At 46.9% G+C, this 26,933-nt stretch overlaps 1 protein-coding gene and 1 pseudogene across 2 annotated transcripts; both read right to left on the bottom strand.

Annotated features, from left to right (window-relative positions):
- Positions 1 to 409: 409 nt before the first annotated feature.
- On the bottom strand, positions 410 to 7,072 carry LOC132241852 (short transient receptor potential channel 2 homolog; annotated as a pseudogene).
- On the bottom strand, positions 6,883 to 26,914 carry XNDC1N (XRCC1 N-terminal domain containing 1, N-terminal like). Of its 2 annotated transcripts, XM_059708563.1 has the most exons (10): positions 26,211 to 26,906; positions 24,307 to 24,476; positions 20,267 to 20,408; positions 19,069 to 19,224; positions 17,849 to 18,027; positions 12,426 to 12,511; positions 12,016 to 12,188; positions 9,419 to 9,491; positions 8,480 to 8,607; positions 6,883 to 7,490 (listed from the first exon to the last, which is right to left on the bottom strand). In XM_059708563.1, exons 2-10 carry the CDS (start codon positions 24,349 to 24,351, stop codon positions 7,255 to 7,257), a joined length of 1,218 nt encoding a protein of 405 aa, XP_059564546.1. In that variant the 5' UTR covers positions 24,352 to 24,476; positions 26,211 to 26,906; the 3' UTR covers positions 6,883 to 7,254. The 2 variants fall into 2 exon arrangements, with proteins under 2 accessions (XP_059564546.1, XP_059564547.1); XM_059708564.1 differs by lacking the exons at positions 6,883 to 7,490; positions 12,016 to 12,188 and having other exon boundaries at positions 8,481 to 8,607; positions 26,211 to 26,914.
- Between the last annotated feature and the right edge of the window lie 19 nt (positions 26,915 to 26,933).

Genomic DNA, 26,933 nt, shown 5'->3' with positions numbered 1-26,933 from the left:
GGTTCCTCTCAACATCCTGAAGGCAGGAAGGGGACAGATGGATTCCTCGGCTCATTCGTCAGATGAGGAAGGCAAAGCCAAGGAGGAAAGCGACTTGCTCAAGGTCAGGAGTTAGTGTTGAAACCAGGCCCCCTGCCTCGCAGTCCAGAACTCTTTGCACTAAAGAGCTGAAGGAACTCAAGGTAGGATCCTAAGCCCAAGATACTTGAGGCCCCAGAACAAACCATTTCTCTCCGCCCTGCTCCCACAAGGGTCTGTTCTGGGGGAGGGAAGGGGTCATAAAACATGAAGAGACAACGATTCTCATACACCCTGGAGGTATCTGACATCCTGAACAGAAACCTTATCGAGGTGAGGAATGCAGTGCAGGCTCCTACACGATGACCCCCACCCTCAGCATGTAGCTGCCCTAGTCAGCCACAGAAGGAGCCCTCCCACTGCAGCAAGACCCCTCCTTGGTTCCCAGATCTTCCTCCTGGGCAGGTCCCCAGCCCCCTCTGACTCTTGCTGCGTATGCACCAGCACATGAGCTGGTGGGGGGGAAGGGGGCAGGGAACCGCGGGGGTGGTGGGCAGGGACCAGACTTTCCAGGTGCTGGAGACCCACCTCCTCCAGCATCTTGAAGTCCAGTTTCTGAAGATACCTGGGTCCCCGCAATCCCTGGCACTGTCAGCTCTGGGGTCTCAGGGATGGGAGGCCCCAGGTTTTGGAAGCTGTTGCACACTCGGGTGACCCTTCCTCTGCCAGAGTCCACTGCACACCAGCTACCTCACTCTGCGGTCAAGAGACAGTCTCGGTCAGCCTGTTAGTCTGTGGCCCAGGTCTGTGGGAGGAAGGGGCCGGGGGAGTATTGATGGGAAGTCCCTCAGAAGATGAACCTGCCTTGTACCACTTCTACCCTCCACAGAACCCCAGGGGACATCATGCTTGGGGCTCCTAGGGGAGAAATGGGATTGATGTTTCTATTCCTCCCTCCCTCTCCCTTTCTCTCTGAAGGGGGTCTAGTAGGTAGGTGGAGTCTGGGGCAGATGAATATGAGTGGGGCCAGGTGGTGGTGAGTTTAAAAGATACAAAGAAGGAAAGTCTGTGGTCCGGCGATGGGGTCAAGAGACCTAAGAATGGGAAAGTGTTTAACAGGTAGAGATTTGTGCATCTGCCCTGTCAGCTCTCTTCCCCATCTATACCGGTCCACGCGTAGCCACCCTCAGGGTCGAGTTCAGATTCCACCTCCTCTTTCTCAACTTCTGGTATGCTGTCCCTCTTCCTTCCCGTGAGCCTCTCAAATGGTAGGCTCCTTCTCACCTTTGGGTCTCACCTTTGGGTCTCTCTTAGCAAAGCACCTTCTGCCTAATAAGACGATTTTATCTTCCTCACCAGACTGAAAGCTTCCTATGTGTCTCTGCTCTACAGTCCCCCTCCCTCCAAGACAGGGCCTGGGGCAAAGGGGGCATGGCTATGAATGTTGATTGAATCCTATATAATAAAAAGATAATATGCAAATTGACCCTAACGGCAGTTACTGTGACGAGCACTGACCACCATGGAAGACACTCAATGCTGGAGCTGCTCCCTGGTGGTCAGTGCACTTCACAGAGGGAGGACTGCTCAGCCAAAAGCCAGCTCATGGCTTGCCAGTGCAGCAGTGGTGGCAGTGGGATCCGGGATCCGTGGCAGCTCTAAGGATGTCCCTGTGGGGAGTGGGCCTAAGCCGTTAGTCAGACATCCCCTAAGAGCTCCTGGGCTGCCAGAGGGATGTTTGACTGCCAGCTTAGGCCTGATCCCCCAGGGAGTGGGCCTAATCTGGCAAGTAGACATCCCGCAAGGGGTCCCAAACTGTAAGAAGGTGCAGGCTGGGGTGAGGGACCTTCCCCCCGAGTGCACGAATTTACGTGCACTGGGCCTCTAGTGAATGAATAAGTGAATGACTAATGAACTAAGTATATGAGTAAAATGACTAAGGGATAGGTGAGCATAAGTGAACACATAAATGAAATGAAAAGAATAAATAAATGGTTCAGAGGGTAATTGAGGGCAAGGGGCCACACTGTGCAGGCTGTGGCTTCTAAGGGCAGGTAGGATGGGGTCACATATGACTGCAGGATGGATAAGGGGTGTGAGTCTGGGTATGGTGCATTTATCCCAGCCAGCAAGGAACAGAAATAGGGAAGGCTCAGAGGTGAGCAACCAACCTCGAACTCCCCCCGGGCAGTCTCTATGTAGCACTGGCCCAGGGCCTTGATGACTCAAGATCCACACTCTCCCTCCCCAGGCCCTGCCCCTGCCCCTGCCCCAGGGTTGGCCTGGGATGGGAAGACAGGAGGGTGAGGAAGATTCTCCAGGCCAGCCTTTCTCTAGTCACTGCTCCCTCCCCCAGGCAATGAAGGATGGAGACCAAGTTGGTGCAGACTTTTTTGTCCCTAAGGCCACACGTCTAGATCCTGGTGCAGTCCTGGAATGTAGAAGGATGGAGGCCAGGAGTTGGGTGGTGGGGTGAGGGTTGGGAGGTGGAGCGGTGAGTGGGCAGAGACAGAAATGTTGAGCAGGGCAGAGTTGAGCTCGCTCTCCTGCCACCATCCCAACCTTGGTTTTCCTGAGTTGAGTTAATCCAAACTCTGCATGGGGATTTGGGGAGGCACCTGCTCGTGTATAAACACGGAAATCATCATGCAAATTTGAATGGTTCTGGGTCCAGTTTTAGGCCTCAGCATAGTACCAGGAGGGCAAGTAGGCCATAGGGCAGAGACTTGAGAGAGAGAGAGAGCAGAGGTAGAGAGAGTAGGCTGGACTCAAAGAACACGGGCTGAAATCCCAGCGCTGAGCAGCTGTGTGCCTCAGGCAACTTCCTCAACTTCTTTAGGCCTGAGTGTTTCCAAACTTGAAATGGAGATGGTAATAATGCCTCCTTTCCAGGAGGAGGAACATAGAGCAGGGGCCCCCTAAATATTTAGAAAATAATTATTTTTACTCCTCTAGTTTTATCCTCTCTCTGAATATTTTATAGTTTGCACATTTACTTTTATGATATAAAAAAGCAGAGCATTTTATTAAATATTTGAAAAGGAGATAAGGAATCGCAGAGATGAGACAGGCAGAAGTGTGAGAGAGAATGATGGGCCCTTTCAGCTACAGGTCATAGAAAGCATTTTCTTTGTGTAAAATAAAGAATAAGAACTTTGGGAGGCCAACCTGAGGATGCAGGATAAGTGGGAGGGGACCGCTGGGCGGGTCATCAGAGAGCAGGCCAGGAGGTGGGGTAGCTGCAAGAAGGGTGGGAGCTCAGTGGAGGAATGGGGAGACCTCCAGCTGGCTGCTATGGGGGGACCCTGCAGGACACAGTGACTCTGCCCAACCAGGACTGGACACAGGCCCAGAGAACTGAATCCGACCTCAGGTGAAGTAGCTGAGTTTCACCCTCGCGTGGAAGCAGCCCTGACATGTGGTCTGCAAATATGCATCAGGCAGCCTGGACAGGCCCAGGAAGTGCCAGGGGGAAAGGGTGATACTTCCAGAATTTGGATCAGCGCTCCAGGAGGGTGACCGAGGTGTCCGTGCCGGGGAGCCTGGAGCCAGGATGTGGTGGGAACTGGGAATCTCATTTAGTTTCTCGCAAGTGTCGTGTTTGCCCCAGCTTTTGTACACGCTGTTTCCTGTGCCTAGAACTCCCTCTCCTCCATGTTGCCCCACCAACCTCCTGTTTATCCTTCAGGATTCTGTCCTGCCCTCTAGGTCTCGAGGAAGCTCCCTGATTCTGGGGCCGGGGCTGGGCCCTCTCCTCTGTGCTCTCACAGCCCCCTGTGCTTCCTTCCATCATAGGCTGGTGGGCGTCCTGTACAATTAGTTTGTTTCCTTCTGCTACTCCAGACTGTCAGCACCTGGAGGGACCACCAGTATGCATACCTTTGTTTCCAGTACAGGTGCTTAGTGAATGTTTGTTAACAAACTAATGACCAACCAGATAAGGGAAGGCCTTCCTCACCTGGGGATCCAGGGACCTCGGAGCTCCAGAGTTGGCCCGTTGCCCTGTAGTGCTGACCTGGAGACCCTTGCTTAGAGAGATCCGCAGGTAACACGTTTTAAGGGGAATAGCTAGACCTGGCAGTAATACTGTCTGAATTAGGGAAGGGGTCCTCTGGCATATGGGGCAGCTCATATGGTTGGAATGTCATCCGGTTATGCCAAGGTTGCAGGTTTAATCCCCGGTCAGGGCACATATAAGAATCAACCAATGAATGCATGAATAAATGGAATAACAAGTCAGTCTCTCTCTCTCTCTCTCTCTCTCTTCCTTTTCTCGCTCCCCTTCCTCTCCCTCTCTCTAAAAGCAATCAATCAATAAAAATAAAAGTAAATCCATTAGGTAGGGACTCCCATGCCAAGCCAGACTGAGTTGGAGGGCAGATCAGGAGAGGTGTGTGAGCCCCTTGGAGGTCTGGCCTCCTCTCTTAGGCCTCTGTCAGCCTTCTAATTCCCGGTTTGTGGGGCACTTTTCCCTCAGCTTCTTAACATGTTTTTTGTGAGTTTTTTTTTTAAAAAACATTAAACCATGTCTTGGCCCAGTTTATGGCAAAAAGATTTGTCTGGAGCTCACAGGATGTTGGTGGCTGGGGAGGAGAGGGGCACGGACTTCTGTTTAAGCTGGATGACAGGGTTGGAAATTTAGGAAATGACCAGAGCCAGGGAGAGGGAAAGACAGGCCTGTGTGAGAGCAGGAATTAGGAACAGGCTTTCCAGGGAACACACCTGCAAAGACAGACAAGCCAGGGTGTGCAGACCAGTGGATGGAAGAGACAGTACAGGTGAAGTCAGCCTGATGTGGAGGTACTCGCAAAGGTGGGGGTTGCGGGATAGTGTGGCTTCTTGGATTTGCAGCAGGAGCAGCAACAGCAAACAAACCAGAAAATTCTCCTGAGAGATTTAGGTGGTGGGGAGAGGTTGTTCAGAGGACAGGGTCTAGGGAAGTGGGGGCAGGAGGTGCGGTGATGGTGCTGGGGTTGGAAGTGAGAGCTCTGAGGTCATCCCTGAGGAGGTAGAAAACGGCCTTGGGGGAGAGCAGGCTGTTGAAGGGCACAGGCAGGGTCAGGTCCTCTTGGAAGCAGGACAGGTAGAGCTCGGAGCGAGCAAACTTCCATTCCACATCGGCATTGTCCTGTGGGCCAGCAGGTAGGGGCTCTGAAAGGACCACTTTGATACCCAGTCCTCCTGCCCACTCAGTCTGCCTCGTTTCCCCTATCACATCTCTTCTGCTCAAGGTACCAATGACTTTTTTCTCTCCATTAAAAAAATAATAATAATGGGATTGAGCCCTGGCCACTTTGCTCAATGGTTGGAGCATCAGCCTGTGGATCAGGGGGTCTTGGGTTCAGTTCCCGGTCAAGGGCATATGCCTCGGTTGCAGGTTTGCCATTTCTTTCTCTTTTTTTTTTGACACTTGCCATTTCTGAGCTCCAGCTTTCATTCTTTCAATCAGTATTAACTGAGCACATACTAGTGCCATAGATGCTAAGGGTACAGCCATGAACAAGACAAGCACGGTCCCTGTCTTCCAGGACCTTATGTTCTAGGGTGGGAATAGGGGGTGAGACGGACACTAATTATAGCAACATTTTAAAAAAGATCTCTTTCATTATTTATTTTGTTAATCCTCACTCTAGGATATTTTCCTATTGACTTTTAGAGAGAATGGAAGGGAGAGGGAGAGACAGAGAAAGATTGATTGGTTGCCTTCTGCACGTGCCTGGACCAAGGAAGGCCAGGGATTGAGCCTGCAACTGAGGTATGTGCCCTTGTCCGGAATTGAACTCAGGACCCTTCAGTCCGGGGGCCAACGCTCTCTCCACTGAGCCAAACTGGCTAGGGCTATAGCAACATTTTTTAAGAAATATATTTTTATTGATTTCAGAGAGGAAGGAAGAGGGAGAGGGAGCTAGAAATATCAATGATGAGAGAGAATCATTATCGGCTGCCTCCTGCATGCCCCCCACTGGGGATTGAGCCCGCAACCCGGGCATGTGCCCTTGACTGGAATCGAACCTGGGACCCTTCGGTCTGCAAGCTGACGTTCTATCCACTGAGCCAAACCAGCTAGGGCTATAGCAACATTTTTAATTGTGGCAAGTGCTATGAAGAAGGCGCAGGAGATGTTATGACTAGTCTGGGAGTTGGGGAGAGATTCTTTGAAAAGCATTCAAGCTGAGCTCTGAAGGATCCCTGGGAATCACCCAGGTGAAAGGGAAGATGTGAAGAATGAGTATACAGCTCTATAGTTCCCGTTGGTCCAGGCAAGTCTCGCTCCATGGTTGGAACTCCTTATAGGAGTTGACTCAGGTGGCTGGAGCACACAGTGCAGGAAGCTGACAACTCCTGTTCTGTCTGCTCCCCTGACTGTGTCCAGCTGCCTCTTCCCTGTTCATTCAAAACCCCGCCCAGGCCCTCCCTCTGCCAGAACCAGCTGCTGCCCCTCAGCCTTGTAACTTGGAGACCAGAACTGATGTTAGTGCCACACCATGAAATCTTCTGGGAAAGGAGTAAAAGGACATAGTTGCTCAAAAAAGGTGGGAATAGAATTTAAAGTCATAGCTGGAGGGGACCTTAGAGACCCTCTGGTCCAACTGCCTCATTGTACAGGTGGGGACAAGGGTTTGCCCAAGGTCCCACAGCCAAGCCCAGAGCCCTTCCTTAGTCATTAACCCATCTGAATCCTATGATAGCTCTGTGAGCAGGACAGGAGTTTTACTATGGTTACGGGGGTTAGTTCTGGGCCCAAGATAAAGAACTTGCTTAAAATCACATGATTACTTGATTATATCTAGAAAGAGAACCCACAAAACATACAGAGTTAAGTTCATGGGACCCTGGAGGTCAGTCTCATGCTCAAATATCACCTTCCCAGTACACCACAGGATCTTATTTATTAGGAAGTAATTCTTTTCACAGGGCCTCAGTTTTCCTTTCCGGAAAACGGGCACAACGATGCACACCACTCACTAGGGGAAGACATCTGGACTATGTCCCAAAGCCCAGAAGTTCCAAAGGGGAAAAGGATGACTCCATCCTTGGGAAAATAAGGTGTCATGGTGACAGAAGCCTTGACAACTGGGAGCGGGGGCAGGCTGGGCTCAGAGGTGCCATTAGGCAGAGTCCTGAGGGAATGAGTGGAGGGGAGGAGAGCGCTTGGTCTCATCAGTCCTTCTTAGTTGTCACTCCCCAGTTTCAGTCACAGAGGACAAGGAGGCCAAAACCACAGGACCTCATGGCTCATGCCTGAGGGACCTCCCCACACATGCTGGCATGTTCTTCTACTTCTCCTGCTGAGAACTGCAGCTGGCAGATAGGGCACTGGATCCAGGACATGGGTGATGAGCTCTCTGAGGAGGACACCCACAGCACAGATGGCGATGAAGGTGGTGATGAGGAGGGAGAGGCTAGGTGAGGTGGGGAGGTCTCTCCACAAGTGGCCGCGTGCTGGGGAAGAATCTCAACGCTGAAGGAGCCTAAGGGGGAGGGAGAGAGGTAAGCAAAATTGGGGCTGCTCCTAGCACACCCCACGCAGCCTGTCAAAACGCAGCTGTTTTTGTAGGAACTGAATATTTTACATAGAGACACTGTCCGATCATGAATCCACTCAACATTCATCAAGTGTCTACTATGTATGTGCCTGACGTGCTAGGAGCCCAGGCATTTAAACCCAGGCCCATCCTTATGGACTGCAGTTAGAGGTAAAGCTAAGCTATGAACACAGGTAGCTACGATACAAAGAAGGTGAGAAGTGCTAAGCCCAAGGGAATGGGAGAATGCTGCAGGAGCTCAGTTGTAAGAGATTATCTGAGAAGACTGGAGAAGCCTTGGCAAATAAGTAACATTTGAACTCAGGCTAAGTAGAATTTGGACACAGAGGAAAAAGGTATGAAGGATATTCTATGCCCTCTTTGATAATTTTTTTTTTGTAAAAATATATTTTATTGATTTTTTTACAGAGAGGAGGGAGAAGGATAGAGAGTTAGAAACATCGATGAGAGAGAAACATCGATCAGCTGCCTCCTGCACACCCCCTACTAGGGATGTGCCCGCAACCAAGGTACATGCCCTTGGCCTGAATTGAACCTGGGACCTTTGAGTCCGCAGGCTGACGCTCTATCCACTGAGCCAACCCGGTTAGGGCTTTTGGCTTTATTTTTAAAGACATCTTCAAGTATTCTATTGGCTCCTAATGAGCAGAAACAATTAGAATGAGAAAAAAAACCCGATCGTGTTTTATATTGTTTTGTTCCATGTTTCTCCTCGAGGACATGGCCCCTGTCCCTTCTGCAGCTTGGCCAACACAATGTGAGCAGGTGTCCAATACAGACTTGTATGTAACTGCACAGCAGACAGAGACTAGGAGTCCAAGTTCAAATGTTTCCTGGCAGCATTTCCAGATCCGCTCCGCCCTCAGGGGATGCCTCTCAGTCCCTCAGCAACCGCCTGTGCCCAAGCAGCTTACCTGCACAAATGGGGCACTCTCCACTCTCCTGGACGCTGCTAGTTTGGGCCTGCAGTCGGTGGGGTTCTCTCCGCCCTGCCTTTGCTCTCCCGCTCCTGTTTGGTTGAGAGTTTGAGTTGGATAAAGGCCTGTGAGGAAAAATAGTTAAAGACCAGCTATTAGCAAAAGGCCATAAGGGCTGAAGGAACCTTACCTTAAATTAGGGTGAAAAAAAGGTAGACTAGTTGGTGTGGAGCCAGAAGCCCTGAGTTGGAGTCCTGGCTTTCCCACTTGATGAATCAGACTTTAGGGAAGTCATTTAATCTTTGAAAATCTGAGAATAGAGCTTCTATTACTGCCTTTAGGTTTATTATTTTTATGCATATCCCATAAAATTCATTCTTTTAAAGTATACCATTTGATGGTCTTAGGATATTCACAAAGATGTGTAACCACCACAACTATAGTAGTTCACATTTTTATCACTCCCAAAAGGAACTCTGAACCCATTAGTAGCCACTCCCCATTTTTATATCCCCACAGACTGTATATGTATGTGTGTGTATATATATATATATATATATCCAGTACATCTTCTCTGGAGAAAAATCTATTCAGATCCTTTGTCTATTTAAAAAAATTTTTAATTAGGTTCTTTTATTGTTGGGTTGTAAGGGTTCTTTATATATTCTAGATACAAGTTCTTTCTCGAATGTATGATTTGGACATATTTTCTCACATATTCTATGGGTTATCTTTTTATTTTTTTGAGTGTCTACTGAAGCAGAAACAGATTTAAATTTTAATGAAGTCCAACAAGTACAATGTACTCAGCTGCAAACTCTGGTTCACTAAGGGGCTACCTCCTTGCCCAGCTCTAAGCCTGACATGTGGGCAAGGACACGTGAAGGGCAGAAAGGTCTGGGAGGTGATGTGGGTCTTTCAGGTTGACCTACTTACCGGCGGGCTTGCACTTTCTGTCTCTTCGTCTTGCCCACGTCACTCTCTGAGTTTTGCTCCTCTGGTCTGGGCTCTGTGTGAGAAATGCTCATTTGGTCTAGCTCTTTAACAAAACGACCTTCCGCCCTGGCCAGCACCGCTCAGTAGTTAGAACATTGGTCTGCACACCAGAGGGTCTTGGGTTCAATTCCTAGTCAAGGGATCTAGAGCAGGTACCTGGATTGCAGGTCTGATGTGTGGAGGCAACCAATCCATGTCTCTGTCACATCAACGTTTCTCTCTCTCTCTCTATCCCCCTCCTCCCCCTCCTTTCTCCTCCATTCTCTCTAGAATCAATGAAAAAAAAAAAAATTCTCACTCCTCCAGTGAGGATAAAAATATAAAGAAAAAAAACGAAACCAAAAGGGCCTTCGCATATGATGTTCCTTCTTTAAAAAATATTCTTTCCATCCTCTTTTCCTGGCTAATTCTCACTCTTTAAGTCTTAGAGGAAATGCGAATTCCTGTGAGGAAGTCTCCCTGGGTTCTCTAATCTGACTCTGGTCATCCTATCCTGCGTTGGCTTTGAAGCACTTCTCACAGTTTTAAGCCTTAGGTTTCCCGTGTGACATGGACACGTGTCTCTCCATTAGGGTAGGAGCACTGCTGTTTTATTTACTGTGATACCCCTGGCACCTCGCACAGAGCCTGGCACAGAGATGTCCAATAAATGTGTCAAGTGAGTAATAACAAAACCCAGCCACAGCCATCTGTCTGGTTAGTCAGCACTTATGAACGACTGTGTACGGCGTTTAATATGTTTCAAAGTGCTTTCACGGCTCCAGTGCCCAGCCTGTAGGGTGCCCAAATAAGTTTTGTTTCCGTCCATCCTCCATCTCTTAAAATAAAACACGTCCTTCTTAATGTGGCAGGCAGCTTCTGGAGTGACTGCCGTTGCGCCCTGCCGCCTCGTATTCATGCCTCCCCTAGAGTGTGGGCAGGACCTGGTAACTCGTTTGTAAGGAACAGAATTTGGCAACAGCGATGGGATGTCACTTCTGTGACTAGGTTACAAGACTGGCCGCTTTCTTGCTAGCACTCTCTTTCTGTTCCCTCTGGAGAAGCAGCGGCCATACTGTGAGATGCTCCTGAGGGAAGCCTCAGCCCAACAGCCCATGAGGAATGTCGGGAGCGAGGGAGCAGATCCTTGCAGGTGAGCCTTGTGACTCCCCCAGAGCCAGAGACTGGTTAAGCCACGCCTGGAATCCTAACCATGAGACACTATGAGATAAGAAATACTGTGTTAAGCCACTAAATTTTGGGGGTAATTTGTTATGCAACAACAGATAACCAATGTACCCTATTTCTGCAAGGAAGTGATATACTGATTATTTCACTAATTTGTTCAGTTCCTTGGAATGATAAACCATTTCCTTAAAAACATTTCCCCCCCAGTGAAGCAATGAGTGAACCCGAGGTTTTCAATGAGAACTCTACTTGTTTTCTCTCTCTTGCTATCTAGAATAGAAGGGGCTCTGGGGTCCACATCCCTGTTCTGACGCTGATTAGCTGTGTGATTCAGAGTACTTTACCTCTCTGAATCTCAGCTTCTTTTGTAAAGTGAGTACAACAGTATCTATTTCGTAAGTTTGTGGTGAACATCAAATGGATAAAGTTACTCTAAAATATTTAGTGCTTTCTTCCTCTGTGACAAAAGCACACTTTTCCCCGACTCTACTTCTCCAATAAGCTCCACAAACCATCACCCTGACTTAATTGTCCTTCTGAGATGATCACAGAACATTAACACTGCAAGAGGCCTAAATACTATTTGGTTTAATTCCTTCACTTTGAGTATGAGGGAACTGAGGCCCAAAAGATAAGGATTCCTGATTCCTAGGCTAGTGCTCCTTCTTTCTTTCTTTTTCTTAAATATGTTTTATTGATTTGAGAGAGAGAGAGAGAGAGAAAGAGAGAGAGAGAGGAAGGGAGAGGGAGAGAGAGGGAAAGAGAGAAGGATAAGAATAGGCTGCCTCCTGCATGTTTCCTACTGGAGAATGAGCCCACAACCCAGGCATATGCCCTGACAGGGAATCAAACCAGTGACCTTTTGGTGCATGGGACACCGCTCAACCAATCTATATATATAAAAGCCCAAGCGACCGTCTGACCTTTCAACCAGTAGCTGTGACACACACTGACCACCAAGCCCAACACACAGGCATGGAAACATGGAACAAACTGATGAATCTCAGAGGGAAGGGGGAGCTGGGAGGGCGGGAAGAGATAAACCAAAGTTCTTAACACCCATACTAAAGGCTCGGTGCACAGATTCGTGCACTGGTGGGGTCCCTCAGCCTGGCCTGTGGGGATCAGGCCGAAACTGGTAGTCCGACATCCCCCGAGGGGTCCCGGATTGTGAGAGGGCACAGGCCAGGTCAACGGGCCTCTAGTTTACTACATTTTGCTTTTCTTCTGGTAATAAGACACTGACAATTGTCTTTTCTCCCACACGAAGTCCCATTGGTGAGCCTTCCCTGAAGAGCAGTGGTGAATTCAAGGAGAAAGGGATGGTGCTAGGGAGGACAAGGAGCCAAAGGCAGGTCCTGAGGCCGTACCTGCACTGTCTGGATGACTGGGACCTGGTCCTGAAGGGCTGTGTTTTGGGCTGGCCACGCTGGCTGGAGATGCCCTGCGGGCAGCTGAAAGCACCATGCGGGCTGAACGCCCCAGAGTCCCCGGCTGCAGCTGCTCCAGGATATTCCTAAGGTCTGAAATTCCCTTAGTGCTCCTGCAGGGAAACAGGGTACTCGGTGTCACTCAGAACAGAGACTCTATTTTGCTCACCCAAGTCAGTGGCATCTAACCAAGAAAGCCAGTTTGATAGACAGATATAGGCCTGGAGTACGTGATTAACAGGGGGAACCCAGGTGGGGGTTGCGTGCTTGTGAGCAGCCTGGTAGTTTTTCTTTCCCAGGAGAAAGCACTGAAAAGTGGCTGGGAGACCTCCGTTATGGCAGCTACATACGTTTGGGGATCTGGGAAGAATGTCCTCCGGATAGAAGGATTAGCCATCCAGGGGCTGGGACTAGACTCCGAAGCATTAGAAGAGTCCTGAAAAGAAAATGGAGAAATATGAAATACATACATTCACCACCAGGGGGCGCTGCTACCTAGCGCCAAGTATACTCCCAAACCTGAGGACTTCAGCTTAGTGAATGAATGTGTCTGCTGTAACTTGTACAGGGCACCTTTGCTTGTGTGTGCACACACTCTTCCAGCTCTGAGATGTGGTGATTTTGTATATTTTTTACCCCAATGCTAAGGGTTTTGTCATGATCCTAAAAGTCCCAGATAAAAGAATACGAGCTGTTGGGAAAAAAAAGGCTATCGAGATCATGTGCAAACTTTTGAAAGCATATATATATATATATATATATATATATATATATATATATATATATATATATACACACACACACACACACACACAAATTTGTGTATATATATGTGTGTATATATATATAAATTTGTATCTATAAAAAATTGATCATGTAGGTACAAAACTCAAATCACTCATCTCTATACACATCTATGCAAGAAAAATTATACACACGTATTTCTTTAGTTTTAAAGTAGTTCTGTTTTGAACTATTTGGGGACATTTTTATCACTTTTCTCTTCTAAATACTGTTTAATAATATTGTTTAATATCCATTATGATTTATTTTGTGAACAATTATTTACTTGAAGCTAAAAAAACCTACCAATTTCTAGCCATCTATAAAAAGATAGAAGTCATTTAATCTTTGAAAATCTGAGAATAGAGCTTCTATTACTGCCTTTAGGTTTATTATTTTTATGCATCCTATCTAATAAAAGCGAAAAATGGTAATTGGCGTACGACGATACCCTTTTCATTGGCTAATCAGGGCTATATGCAAATTAACTGCCAACTATGATTGGCAGTTAACTGCCAACTAAGATTGGCAGTTAACTGCCAACAAGATGGCAGTTAATTTGCATATGTAGGCACAATGCGGGGAGGTGAAAGGGAAAGCAGGAAGAAGCCCCCTGCCACTGACAGTGATCGGAAACCCAGGGGGGAGCTAAGAGCTGGGGGGCAGGGCAAAGGCGGCCCTGGGGCCGCCTTTGCCCTGCCCCCCAGCCATGATTGGAGAATCAGGCGCCTTTGCCGCCCTGGCCAGTGATAGCAGGAAGTAGGGGTGGAGCCAGCGATGGGAGCTGGGCACGGTCGAAGTTGGCAGTCCCGGGAGCTAGGGGTCCCTTGCCTGGGCCTAAAGCGGAGCCCACGATCGCGGGGCCGCTGCAGCTGCGGGTCCCCGCTGCCCGGGCCGGACGCCTAGGCCAGAGGTGTTAGGCCTCGGCAGGGCCGGAGCCTGCAACCGCGGGGAGCTGGGGGTCCCCTGCCCAGGCCTGACACCTCTGCCGGAGGCCTCAGGCCTGGTCAAGGGGCCGATCCGGTGATTGGTGATCGGAGGGTGATGAGGGTCAACTCCTCTGGCCGAGGCATCAGGCCTGGGTGGGGGGCGGAGCCGGGGATTGGGGGGATATGATGGTCCCCTTGCCCAGGCCTGAAGCCTGGGTCAGAGGCGTCAGGCTTGGGCGGGGGGTGGAGCAAGCGATCAGAGGGAGATGGGGGTCCCCTGCCCAGGCATGATTCCTGGGCCAGAGGCCTCAGGCCTGGGCGGGGGCCAGAGCCAGTGATCAGGGGAAGATGGGGGTCCCCTGTCCAAGCCTGACACCTCTGGCGGAGGCGTCAGGCCTGGGCAAGGGCCGATCAGGTGATCAGAGGGTGATGGGGGTCAACGCCTGAGGGCTCCCAGTATGTGAGAGGGGGCAGGCTGGGCTGAGGGACACTCCCCTCCCCACACACACCCAGTGCACGAATTTCGTGCACCGGGCCCCTAGTATCCCATAAAATTCATTCTTTTAAAGTATACCATTTGATGGTCTTAGGATATTCACAAAGATGTGTAACCACCACAACTATAGTAGTTCACATTTTTATCACTCCCAAAAGGAACTCTGAACCCATTAGTAGCCACTCCCCATTTTGATACATGACATGTCTCTTTCTAGCATTAGCCACTATATCTATATCTATCACAGGCATTTTATAAACCTCTCTCCTTCAAACTCCAGGAATGTCTATGTGTAATAATCACACAGTAGATCATCTCTACATAGATTTTATTTATGTGGAATGCTACAATTTCTTAATTCTTTGCCAAAATGCAATTTATCTGTGTTGATTCATCTGTGGCTATTTCCTTTTTTATTTTTCCAAATTTCCTTGAATTTAAAAAATTAAACATTTTTTCCTTTAATATTCAGCCCTGATTCTTTTTTTAAAAAAATATATACTTCTATTGAAAATTTTTTAGAGAGAAAGGAAGGGAGAGGGAGAAATAGAAACATTGATGAGAAACATCATCAGTTGGCTGCCTCCGGCATGCCCCCTACTGGCGATTGAGCCCAGGCGTGTGCCCCGACAGGGAATAGACCTGGAAACCTCTTAGTGCATGGGACGATGACCATCCACTGATCAACACCAGCTGGGCTTCAGCTCTGATTCTTCCATCACAGATTCTTTTAAAGGTAAATGTCTTTCTTGTAAAGCATGACCTTAGCCTCATCATGCAAGTTTGAGAAATAGTATTTTTATTCACATTCATTGTTTAATATTTTCTAATTGGAAATTAATTTGCAACCTCATCTTGGACCTTGCATTACTTTTGAAATACTTTGTTTACTTTACCAGGATTTTTCTTTTTTCCTTACCATGTCTCATAAATTTTAGAGTGAATACTATACAGGGTAACTAGCTGGATGTGTAGGGATGGTTGTTTAGCTTTAACTCTACATGCGATTAATCATTAGGAAATGAGCTCTCCAGCACAGGCTACGTGGAGCCAGGTGGCCTGGGTTCAAATCCACTCCAAGATTTATTTAGCAGTGTGACCTGGGACATCCCACTAAACTTCTGTGGCTTCTGTTTTCCTTACTGGAAAATTGGTGATTATAAAAGACCCTATTCCACAGGATTAAAGCCCTTTTGCTTTTATTGTACCTTACCATTGGAATGATACTTTAAAAAAAAAAAAGCCTATGGCACTTTAGAGGTCACACATGTAAAACTAAATGCCCTCAATTTGTTACCCTGTATCAATCCTCTCTTGTAGAAATGTTTCAGGACCTCCTTTCCCTGTGGTCTCACTGAGGTACCTGCAACATGTTTCATTCCACCACTGACTTTCAGTGCCTTTCTGACATGATGGCCCTGGAGTTGCTGACTCCTTTCCTCCTTGATCCCACCTTGGTTCTAAAGGTGCAGAGTAATTTACCAGACAGGCGCTTTAACCAGCTAAGCCACAGAGCCAGCACAGGTGCAGCGTAAATTTAGATGGCCAAAATGGAAAAGACTCTATGAAGTCTTTATTTATCCTGTAATTAGGGAGATTGTCTATCCTGGTTTGCCTGGGAAGTCATGCCTATTATGTCTGTTGCCTCAGTATAATAATAATTATTATTTAAAAAATATCTTTATTGATTTTAGAGAGGAAGGGAGAGGGAGAGAGAGAGAAAAAAACATCAATAATGCGAGAGAATCATTGGCCGGCTGCCTCCTGCACGCACCACACTGGGGATTGACCTCACAATCCGGGCATGTGCCCAGACCAGGAATTGAACCGTGACCTCCTGGTTCAAAGATCGATGCTCAACCACTGAGCCACGCCAGCTGCGCTCAGTATAATTATTAATAGCACTCTTTTTTTGGTCTCAGTTTGGATGACAACTTTTATGATGACCCTATCTACAACTCCCCTCTGAAAGGTCATTTACATAATGAACACATACTCTCAAAGCCTACTTTGTTCCAGCTGCCAGGAATGCATTATGAAACAAGACAAACAGGTTCCTAATCTCACAGAGCTTCCACTTGATTGAATAGCTCTAGCTCCATTCACGTCAGCTCCCAGCACTGAGACATGGGGACCTGGCGAGCACACTGAACTGCTTCCACTGGCCTTTTGCATTTTTTATCCCTTTCCTCAATGGAAGAGTAAATCTCAGACGGAGCTTTCCTTGTCTCAGCTCTGTGGGTCTCTCCCGTGGCTGTACAAGAGCATCTACTCCTCCTCTGTCTGCTCTAACTCCCTTTTCTCTTCCCAATGTCCAGTCTCTTCTTTTTCTCAGTAACCTCAATAGGGGTGACACTTGTGAGGTTAATCCTGGGAACTGAAGTTCTTTTGGTTATGTCCAATGTTTGAAGTGTCTAAAAATCTACGGTGTGCATAGAAGTACTGTGGTGTAAATGATAGGAGGATCTGATTTCTGGTTTTTACTCTATTTTGATGTGCTGTGTGAATTTGAATATGTAAGTTTCCCTATCTGAGATGTAAAATGAGGTGGATAGGACTTGATGATCTCCAAGTATTTTTCCATCTCTAGAGTTTTATGATTCTAGCTTTGTGTGATTATATCTTCATATTTGTTTGTGAGTCAATTACAGTAGAGGGTACTGGCTTGGAAAGGTAAATGGAGACATCATTGATAAGAAAGGAGGAGTCAACCCTGGCCGGTGTTGCTTAGTGGTTGGAGCGTCTGCCTGGGCAGTGAGGGGTTGTGGGTTTGATTCCTGGCCAAGTGCCTAGGTTGCAGGTTCCATCTCAGCCTTGGTCAGGGCATGTGTTGGAGACAACCAATTGTCTCTCTCACATCGATGTTTCTCTCTCCCTCTTTCTCCCCCTTCCTCCCTCTCTTCTACTCTCTCTGAAAAGCAATGGGAAAAATATCTGAGGGTAAGGATTAACAAAAACAACAACAAAAAAGGAAGAGTCAGAATAGGCTTAGGAAGAAAAAGAAAAATTAGAAAACTTGCTGAGGAAAGGGGAGATAAATTGATTAGATGCTAATAGAGAGCCAGCAACCTATACATCTTCTATTAGGCGGCATCCGTGTTTATTGTACAGGGAGAGAAAGCAGGAGAACACATGAAATTGCAAAGCACATCTGTACCTAAGAATAGGTAGGTGGGTTAGGGAACGACCATGACAGAGGGACTGTAGTGAGTCCTGGTTGTTTCGGGTGCTAGAAGGAAAAGTCTGATGAAAGCTAGAGTCCACGAGAATCCAGAAATAAAGTATAAGATTAAGTTTGAATTCCAAAAGAATTTATTAATGGCTAAATAACAAATGGCCCATCAGCTCTGTGTACACTATATTGAAGGCTCACTCACTTGAATCTTTCACATGTAAAAGGGAAGGTGTGCACTCCTACCTTTAAGAAAGTGTAGCGAGCCCATTTATGTTTGTATTTGAAAGTATGCGTGTAGAGGTGTGTGTATAACTCAATCAAGCACCAGCTTCCTAACAGAAACGGAAAGGATGGGAGAGTGTTAAGTCCTTGCTCCACCACTGCACATACCTGGCTCAGCCCAGAGCTCACAGGGGCTGAGGGATCCATCACAGGGTCCTCTAAGGAGTCCAGAGAGGAGCACACACGCAGGAAGGCCAGGCCAAAGGACTGATGACGTGTGAAGGGTTGGGAGCAAGTCAGGCGAAGTCGATCCCATGATTCACCTGAGGCTGGAGCCAGGAAGTCATCTCCAGGAAAAGAAAATGAGGGGGAGAGGAAACGAATGAATGGGAGGGAGAAAGGTCAATACCGAGGAGCGGAAAGAAAGGACAGGGACCATATAAACTCCAACAAAAGGAATAATGAAGGTCATCGGTAACTGACCCCTCAGGCCTTGGTGCTCAGGGTTTGGCAGTGCCAAGCTGGCCAGTCAGGGTCCCCTCAGACACCATCACTCCTCCCTGTCACAGGTCCACACCATTCCCAGCATGGCTACATCCGCATTCTGCACTTCTCCAGGGACCTTATCAATGTCTCATTTTAACAGGAAGTATCTGTAGTGTTGAGGTCTGGGGTGACCACTTGCTCACTGGATTAGATGATCTACATCTACCTTTCCTGGACCATGAGACCGCAAGCACTCCATGCCCTATGCACGCACTCACAGTGTCACACACTAGTACTACAAACCCTTCTCACCTTCAATTCCCAGCACTATCTATTAAGACCTCATCTCCTCCACCTTATATGCCCCTCCCTTATCATTCTTCCTTCACATTATAAACACCTCCTATTTAAACACAGACAAATCCTAAGTCCCCAGAGGCCAGGAGTTCAGATCTTATGTGGTGCCCAGTGAACGCAGAGATCTGCATAGAACAGAACTCAGGAAACACTTCAGGCTGCATAACTATAACTATCATATAGTCTCCTATCACTTATGTAAACATTCATCCTACATTCACACTTACATTTATACAAACAAAAGCACACTAGTCACAAATGTGTGTTCTACATCAGGCTTCACGGAATCATGTTGAGTGTAAATATAAATCATAGCTCATAAATACCCCAAGGGACCATGTTTTCTCATCATGACAAACATACCGCATGGCTGTTCACTCATTAACTAATCCCTGTCCCCCCAACAGATATAACTAACCCCTGCAGAGGTTCCCTCCCACAATATATGCCTACCAGCTCTTACAGCCCTCTACTGTACTGCAGCCTTTTCGCATAATCTGTCTCTTTCCCCGAGTTTCTCCCATTTCTGCTTTTGCCCTCCTTACCATCTTTAAACATGCGGACCCCTGAGCGGTTTTTCCCCTGCTTTGAATCAGCTAGGGACATTAGCATGGTTGCAGGGAGCAGGGTGACAAAAGGTCTGTCCAGGGACCAGGAAGATCGGCCCACATCAATTTGCAGGAAAGCACAGCCGCAGTTACCTGGGGACAAAAGGTTGAGAGAAGGATACGGGTTACAGGATGAAGGCTCCCCTGACTGTCCACAAGGGAATCAGGTGGGAAGAGGACATTTCTCCATTCCATAGCTAACCGGAAGCCCGGAGAGGCCAAGCGACACAGTGAGCCAGTGACTGAAGTGAAATGAGACCTCAGCCCTCTGAATGACATTGTGAAGGTAGGTGCACCATGTTCCTCTCAGCCAGAAAGAAGCCTTCCCCTGCCTGAAGACACCCACTGTTTCCCTGTCCTCTGGCTCTGGCAGGCAGTGCCAAACTCTTGTCTCTCTCAAATCCTTGCCAGGGAGGCTCTGGCCAGGTAGCTCAGTTGGTTAGTGTCATCCCGATACACCAAAGTTGTAGGTTTGATCCACGGTCAGGGCACATACAAGAATCAACCAATAAATGCATAAATAAGTGAAACAACAAATTGATCTCTCTCTCTCTCCCTCTCCCTCCCTCCCTCCAGCTCCCTTTCTCACTCTCCCTAAAAAAATAAATAAAAATTAAAAAAAGAATAAAAAAAAAATAAATCCTTGCTAGGGAGCCTGCCATCTCTCTGTCCTGACAGAGCTGAGACCAATGGTTTTGTCATCTCTCTCTATTCCAGAGAATGCTAAGGCCAACCTTTTCAACCCATAAACTTCTATGAAGCCTTCCTGAATTAACCAGCACAGTTCATCCCCAGCATACTCTTGACATTGATATTTAGAAGAGTATAAATTCTACTTGTTGTATTTAATTATGTCAATATCCTAAGGTTTCACCCAGACCACTCAGATTAAAGCAGGGGAGGTATGTTGCTTAATTCAAGGAGTGCCATTCACATTCAATTCTGTGTGAATGAAATCCTTAGAGTTCTTGCCAACACCACATACCTGCCCCAAAGGCACGGGCCACATCTCCCCTTCACACCAGTTAAGGCTGATCAGCCAGCCCGAACTGAGACATTTTGGTGGGGCATGTGGAGGGAAATGTTACTCCTATGTTCTCCCGCAGAGGCTCCTAGGCCCAGAGCACGCACTCACCCACGTCGATGTAGCCAATGGGCACTGCCCTTTCCAGCTGCAGTTCTACTTTCAGTTGCCCACTCTTGTCCTGAGGGCAACTGAGCCAAGGTCCCCTCTGTCTGTCTGGGTTCAGCAAGTTCTCCACAGGATACTTGGGATCCTAAGTCAGAGAGAGGAGAGTATCAGGAATCTTCCTGAGCCCAAGGGAACAAAGGGTGCCCATGAATAAGGGGTTCCTAGACTCCCAAACCTTTCCAGGCATCCTGACATGACAGGAAAGGCACGAGACAGGAGTCCATAGGAACGTAGCATCACCTACCACGGGGTTTACAGACACTGTTTACCTCTTTGTCATTTACCAGACCACCTCATGTAATCCTCAGAACAGCTTTAGGTGGTTACTATTATTGCTTTATAGGTAACAGATCAATAAACTGAAGCTTGGGTTCAGGAATTTACCCATGGCCAAAGGCCGAATAACCAATCCAAGTCAGAACTCACAGGTTTCTGAATCCAGAGCTCTTAACCACCACACTATACTATTTTTTCTTTTTTCTAATCTTCACCTGAGGACATGGGGGGGGGGGGGAGGGGAGAGAGAGAAAGAGAGAGAAAGAGAGAGAGAGAGAGAGAGAGAGAGAGAGAGAATATGAATATGAGTGAGAAAGAGAAATATTGATTGGTTGCCTTTTGCACCTGCTCCAACCAGGGACTGAACCTGACAGTGAATCGAACGGCCAACCCTTTGGTGCACAGGATGTAGGCTCAACCAACTGAGCCATTCCGACTGGGCTTTGTTTATTTTTATTTTTTAAGTACTCACCTGAGGATGTGTTCATTTATTTTAGAGAGAGGAAGTGAGAGAGAGAAAAACCCCACATCAATGTGAGAGTGAAAGCCAATGTCAAAAGACTGCATGCTTTATATGAGTTCAACTATTTAACATTCTGGAAAAGGCAAAATTATGGAGAGAGTAAAAAGATCAGTGCTTGATAAGGGTTAGGGGAGGTGGAGGGATAAAATAAGAGCACAGAGAGTTTTTAGGGCAGTAAAACTACTCTGTGTGATACAGTAGGTCCTTGGGTTAAGTTGGAGATCCGTTCCTACGGTGCGATGTAACACGATTTTCACTGTCAGTCGGAACCCACCTACATACGCACCTACATCACTCACATGGAGCACATACACAGCAGTACTGAAGTGAAACAGTAAAAAAAATTTGAAAGAAAGATAACAATTCCTGACCTTTACTTGTGGTAAATAAATAATAAAAAACATAAAGCACATATGTACATACGTCAAAATGACGGAACTTTTTTAAAATAAATACTGTAAATGGGAGATGGCGACGTAACCATGCCTGTACTCTAATGATGTACATTTGGCAAAACCCATAGAATGCACAACATCAATAGTGAACTCTAAGGTAAACGTTGGACTTTGGGTGATAATGATGTAGGTTTATCAGCTGGAACAAACGCACCACTCTGGTGGAGGAATGTTGATAATGCAGGAGGCTATGCATATTTGGGGGCAGGGTGCATATGAGAAATCTCTTTACTTTCCTTTCAATTTTGCTGTGAACCTACAGCAGCTCTAAAAAGTATTTTTGTTGTTGTCAATCCTCCTTACTCCAAGGATATTTTTTCCATTGACTTTTTATTTTTATTATTTTTTTAAAATATATTTTATTGATTTCTTACAGAGAGGAAGGGAGAGGGATAGAGAGAGTCAGAAACATCGATGAGAGAGAAACATTGATCAGCTGCCTCCTGCACACTCCCCACTATGGATGTGCCCGCAGCCAAGGTACATGCCCTTGACCGGAATCGAACCTGGGACCCTTGAGTCCGCAGGCTGACGCTCTAGCCACTGAGCCAAACAGGCTAGGGCAATTGACTTTTTAGAGAGAGTGGAAAGGAGGAAGGGGAAGAGAGAGAGAGGGAGGGAGAAAGAGAAAAACAGCAATGTGAGAGAGACACATTGATTGACTGCCTCCCATATGTGCCCCCACCAGGCTGGGGATTGAACCTGCAACCCAGGTATGTGCCCTTGACTGGAAATTGAACCCACCACTCTTGGGTCCGGGGGCTGACACTCTAACTACTGAACAAAACCGGCTAGGGGGAAAGGCAAAGATTTGTATCAAAGTTTACAACTGATGGTTAGAAATAAAGTGATTCATTCAAAGGCTGAAATAGCAATACTGAGATAGACATTTTCAGTTCTAACCCAAAGTCAGATATTTTTTGGTGGGTAGGCCTTGAGCAAACTACTTACTCTCTTTGGATCTAAATTTCTTCATCATAAGTAAAGTGGAAAGACTAGATTCATGGTCATCAATCTTGTTTTTTTGTTTTAGCAATAAAACCCTTCCTTTTAACTGAAGTCTTATACCAAAGTGTGTGTGTTTTCAACAAATAAAAAGCACACCTCTGGTTAAAGTACAGTTTGGGGGCCTAGAGATATACTTGTCCCTTCTCCCTTCAACTTCTAGAAGTGGCTCCCCACAGAGTACAGTTAGAAGCCACAATATTAGAAGATAGCTAGCCCGGTGGGCATGGCTCAGTGGTTGAGCATTGACCTATGAACCAGGAGGTCACAGTTTGATTCCCAATTGGGGCTCAATCCCCAGTGTAGGGCATGTAGGAGGCAGCTGATCAATGATTCTCTGTCATCATTGATGTTTCTTTCTCTTTCCCTCTCCCTTCCTCTCCGAAATCAATCTATCTATCTATCTATCTATCTATCTATCTATCTATCTATCTATCTATCCCTAACCAGTTTGGCTCAGTGGATAGAGCGTCGGCCTGCGGACTGAAAGGTCCCAGTTCAATTCTGGTCAAGAGCATGTACCTTGGTTGCGGGCACATCCCCAGTAGGCAGTGTGCAGGAGGCAGCTGATTGATGTTTCTTTCCCATCGATGTTTCTAACTCTCTATTTCTCTCCCTTCCTCTCTGTAAAAAATCAATAAAATATATTTTTTTAAAAAAGAAGAAGATAGGTAATGCTCTCTTGAGGAGCCCTAGCCGGCTGGCTTGGCTCAGTGGATAGAGCGTCAGCCTGTGAACTCAAGGGCCCCAGGTTTGATTCTGGTCAAGGGCATATGCCGGGGTTGCGGGCTCCATCCCCAGTAGGGGGCGTGCAAGAGGCAGCCAATCAGTGATTCTCTCTCTAGCATGTTATAAGGCTGACAATGCGAAGAAAACTATTTAGGCAGACCATATAAGGTAAGCAGGATAAAGGTAACTTTCATTCTGTTTCACTTAGGAGTTGATACAGTAGTTCCTAAAGACACTCTCAGGGTCTTTCTGAAATGTGTAGAGATGCCTATGACTGTCATAATGACCAGGAAGTATTATGCCATTAGGGTCGAGGGGCCTTGGAGGCTAAATACTCCACCATGCAGATGATACTGCTGTAAAATGCAGGCTTATCTGACCCAAAATGTCAACAGCACCCCCTGAGAAAGACTAGGATAACAGAAGGGGAAGAGCAGGGAAGATGGGTAAATGGATAGGGAAATGACAGTAGAGGAAAGGGAGGGAAGTCCTTAATCAACACAGTGGATTGGTGCTGGGTCCTGGCATCTAGCTGTAATCAGAATAGTCAGGATTTCCTGAAAGTGGACTTTTAAGAAGGCTAAGATCACCTTTGCTGAGGGCGCTGATATCCCCACAGGTCAGGGATGACCTTGAGTGTCCTGGTCTGCTCTCAATGCCAGAGTGACTAAACTTCCCTTCTGGGAACCCTGGTACAGACTTTGATCCTATAGTTTTGCCAGTTCCCTCCAAACTAAGGGTGGAATCTGAGGTGGTTTCTTTCTTTACCTTGAATTCCTGGGACCACTTTCTTTATGTGTCTGGCATTGCTCTGGGAACAACCTGAGGGCGAGAGCTATGTTCCCCCACTTCCACTCTGGACTCCCACAGAAGGGACAATGTGTCTCCTATTAGATTGTGTGTTTCCTGAAAGTGGAGCCAAGTCCTCTATTCCCACCCCCCCCCCCACTCTGTTCAGTCACCAAGAAAAAAACCATGCCTGCTAATTAATATACCTGAGAGGAAAATGATACCACGTGGCTAATCTTCACAGGAGCCATGGTAGGCCCAGCAGCTGTCCCCAGGACAAGGTAAAAATGCTTTCTCCTGAGATTTCTTCTGTCACCACTTTGGCACTGTCTACATTTTGGTCCCGTCAGCTTCCAGAAGAGAAAGAATACTATTCCTGAAGAAGAGAACAAAGGAAAAATAAACTAGCCATGGCTGTTTCTCTGGCAACAGTAGTTATTTGCAGCAGTCAGACTGTTACGGATTACCATGACTACCATAATGGGGGGCAGGGACCAGATCTGCACCAACTGATGAGATTCCAACAAACGGAAACAATTGGAATGCAACCACAGGGCAACAGAGCAGCAAGTACAAAAGATATATTGATATGTTAACGCTGGATTTTTATGTAGGTGAGCTCCCAAGGGCATGGACTGTGCCTTAAATCATTCATCTTTATATCCCTAGAGTCTGGCACATAGTAAAGATGTGCAACAAATGTTCAACTAAATATATGATGCAATTGTCTTTTAGTTGTTGTTTTCTTCCCATAAAATGCATCTTCCTAATTTAGCTTTGCATTAAGTCACTTAGAAATCTTCAATGGCTTGCTGATGTATGTGGATCCCTTGCTACATGGTAGGTACTTAATAAATAATAGTTCAGGTTGGCCCCTCAAACATCTACAATGTAGATATCTACATTTCCTGCTTCATCTCCTATTCCTTTCATCTAAGGATTTTCTTTATTTTATCTTAAAAGTTCATATGGGTATTTGTACTTTTGTTTTTTGCTAAACTTTTTATGGAAAATATTTAATGTATGCAAAAACATACAGATTAGTATAATGCTCTCTCATGCATCCATCACCTAGGTGCAACAATTCCTTGGCCAGAGGTGTTTTAAAGTTCTCTGTCTATAGTGGATCTCTCTCCAAATATTTATCCCCTGCCCTTTTAACTCATGCTTGTTGCCCAGCTGGCCCCTGAATATAGGTCCACAACCCGCTATACTCCTGGCCACAGTGGTCTTCTTGCCTCCTTCCCACCAAATGTTTTTCTTACCTCCAAGATTTTGCTCATGCTATCACCTCTGCTTGGAATGCTCTTTCCCTTTCCCACTTGTCAAATGGAATGTATCTCTGAAGCTCAAATGTCACCTCCATGCTGCCCAACCAGCTCTAGGTGACAACTCCATCCTCTCAATTCTGCATTACAATTATCTGAATATATGTCTTATGTCCCTTGACCAATTGTAAGCTCTTGGAGGACAGGGTTCACATCTGATCCACTTTTATATCTTCAATGTAAGAGGAAGAAACTTACAGTTCCAGATTAGCAAATATCTGTTAAATTAATGACCATAAAAATTGAGCTCCAAAGGGCCAGTAGTCATGGAACGCTCAGAGTGGGGTAGTAACCAACTCTTAGCGAAGGGCATCTAAAGGTCAAGCATTCCTCACAGGTCACATTCAATATGGTGCCAGGGCTTCAAAAAGAGAAGAATGCAGGGTGAGTCCTGAGTTAGCTTTCTGGGCCTCCAGATTAATTAGAGCTGATTATTCCGATAATAGGGACTCACTGTACATTCAACAAATTTTGAATGTAGATGGTCAAAATATTATCCTGTGACTTCCTGACAGCCCCAAATAGCGGACTGGCATTCTAATCTTGTGAGCCCACAGGTCATCCCAGCTCTATTCATGGGATAGGGCAGCCGGGATGCCCCGGGGGCGTGAGCAGGAGCTGCAGGCTTGTGAGGTGTCGGGTCTGGATGGACAAATAACAGGTTTTTGGAAATGAATTACAATACTAAGCTATAAGCTGGGGTGCAGCACAGTGAATATGATGTATAAGAAGGGGGGAAAGGTAGTTGCTGGAGACGCAGGATGTGGCGTAGGAAAGAGTACCTAGAAGTGTGACGTGGATCCGAAGACTTGAGACCCGAAGAAGCAGTTTGGGGGCGGTGCAGGTATTGCAAGGCTCTTCAACTTCTACAGCCTAAGCCACTCGGCTACTTCCACGGCTCCTCGGAACGCGCTGTTCTGGCGACCCCTCCTTCCTTTCGGCCACTACCCTTCCATCATCAACCCCCAACACCCTTCACCGGGGGCAATGAACCTTAAGAAGCTACCGCAGCCTGAGATCGCGGAGCGCAAACATATTCTCCCGCCAATTCGGCCCTTTGACCTCCGCCTTCTGACCCAGAGAGCTACTCTTCCGCGTCTCGAAGCCCGGGAATTCGTTCTGGGGCCTCAAAAAGCCGCTCTTTCTGAAAAATGACTCCCTCGGAGGCAAGAAGTCATGTGCCGTGAACAATAAGACGTGTTACAATATATTTTCATTCACTGCAAATCTCTGGTCCAGAACCGAATTGAAACTTCCGGGTCAGGTTCAATGCATTCTGGGAAATGTAGTTCTTAGCCTCCACGCCGCACTCTTTGGAGCCTAGAGTGAGGGAGCGTCGCGAAAGTTGACGGTTTATGGACCCTTCTCTTTCGTTCTCCAAAGGGGAGAATTGTTGAAATATTTGCCCTGAAAATCATACAAGCCCAGGTCCTCATTTTCCAAGAACGCTCCCCCGCCGAAGCTTGGAAATGCGAGGGAACCATTCCTCCTTGGCCTTTAAGTGA

This window comes from Myotis daubentonii, chromosome 9, assembly GCF_963259705.1.
Source record: "Myotis daubentonii chromosome 9, mMyoDau2.1, whole genome shotgun sequence".
Classification (NCBI taxonomy): domain Eukaryota; kingdom Metazoa; phylum Chordata; class Mammalia; order Chiroptera; family Vespertilionidae; genus Myotis; species Myotis daubentonii.
This window is presented reverse-complemented; position numbering and strand designations above follow the sequence as displayed.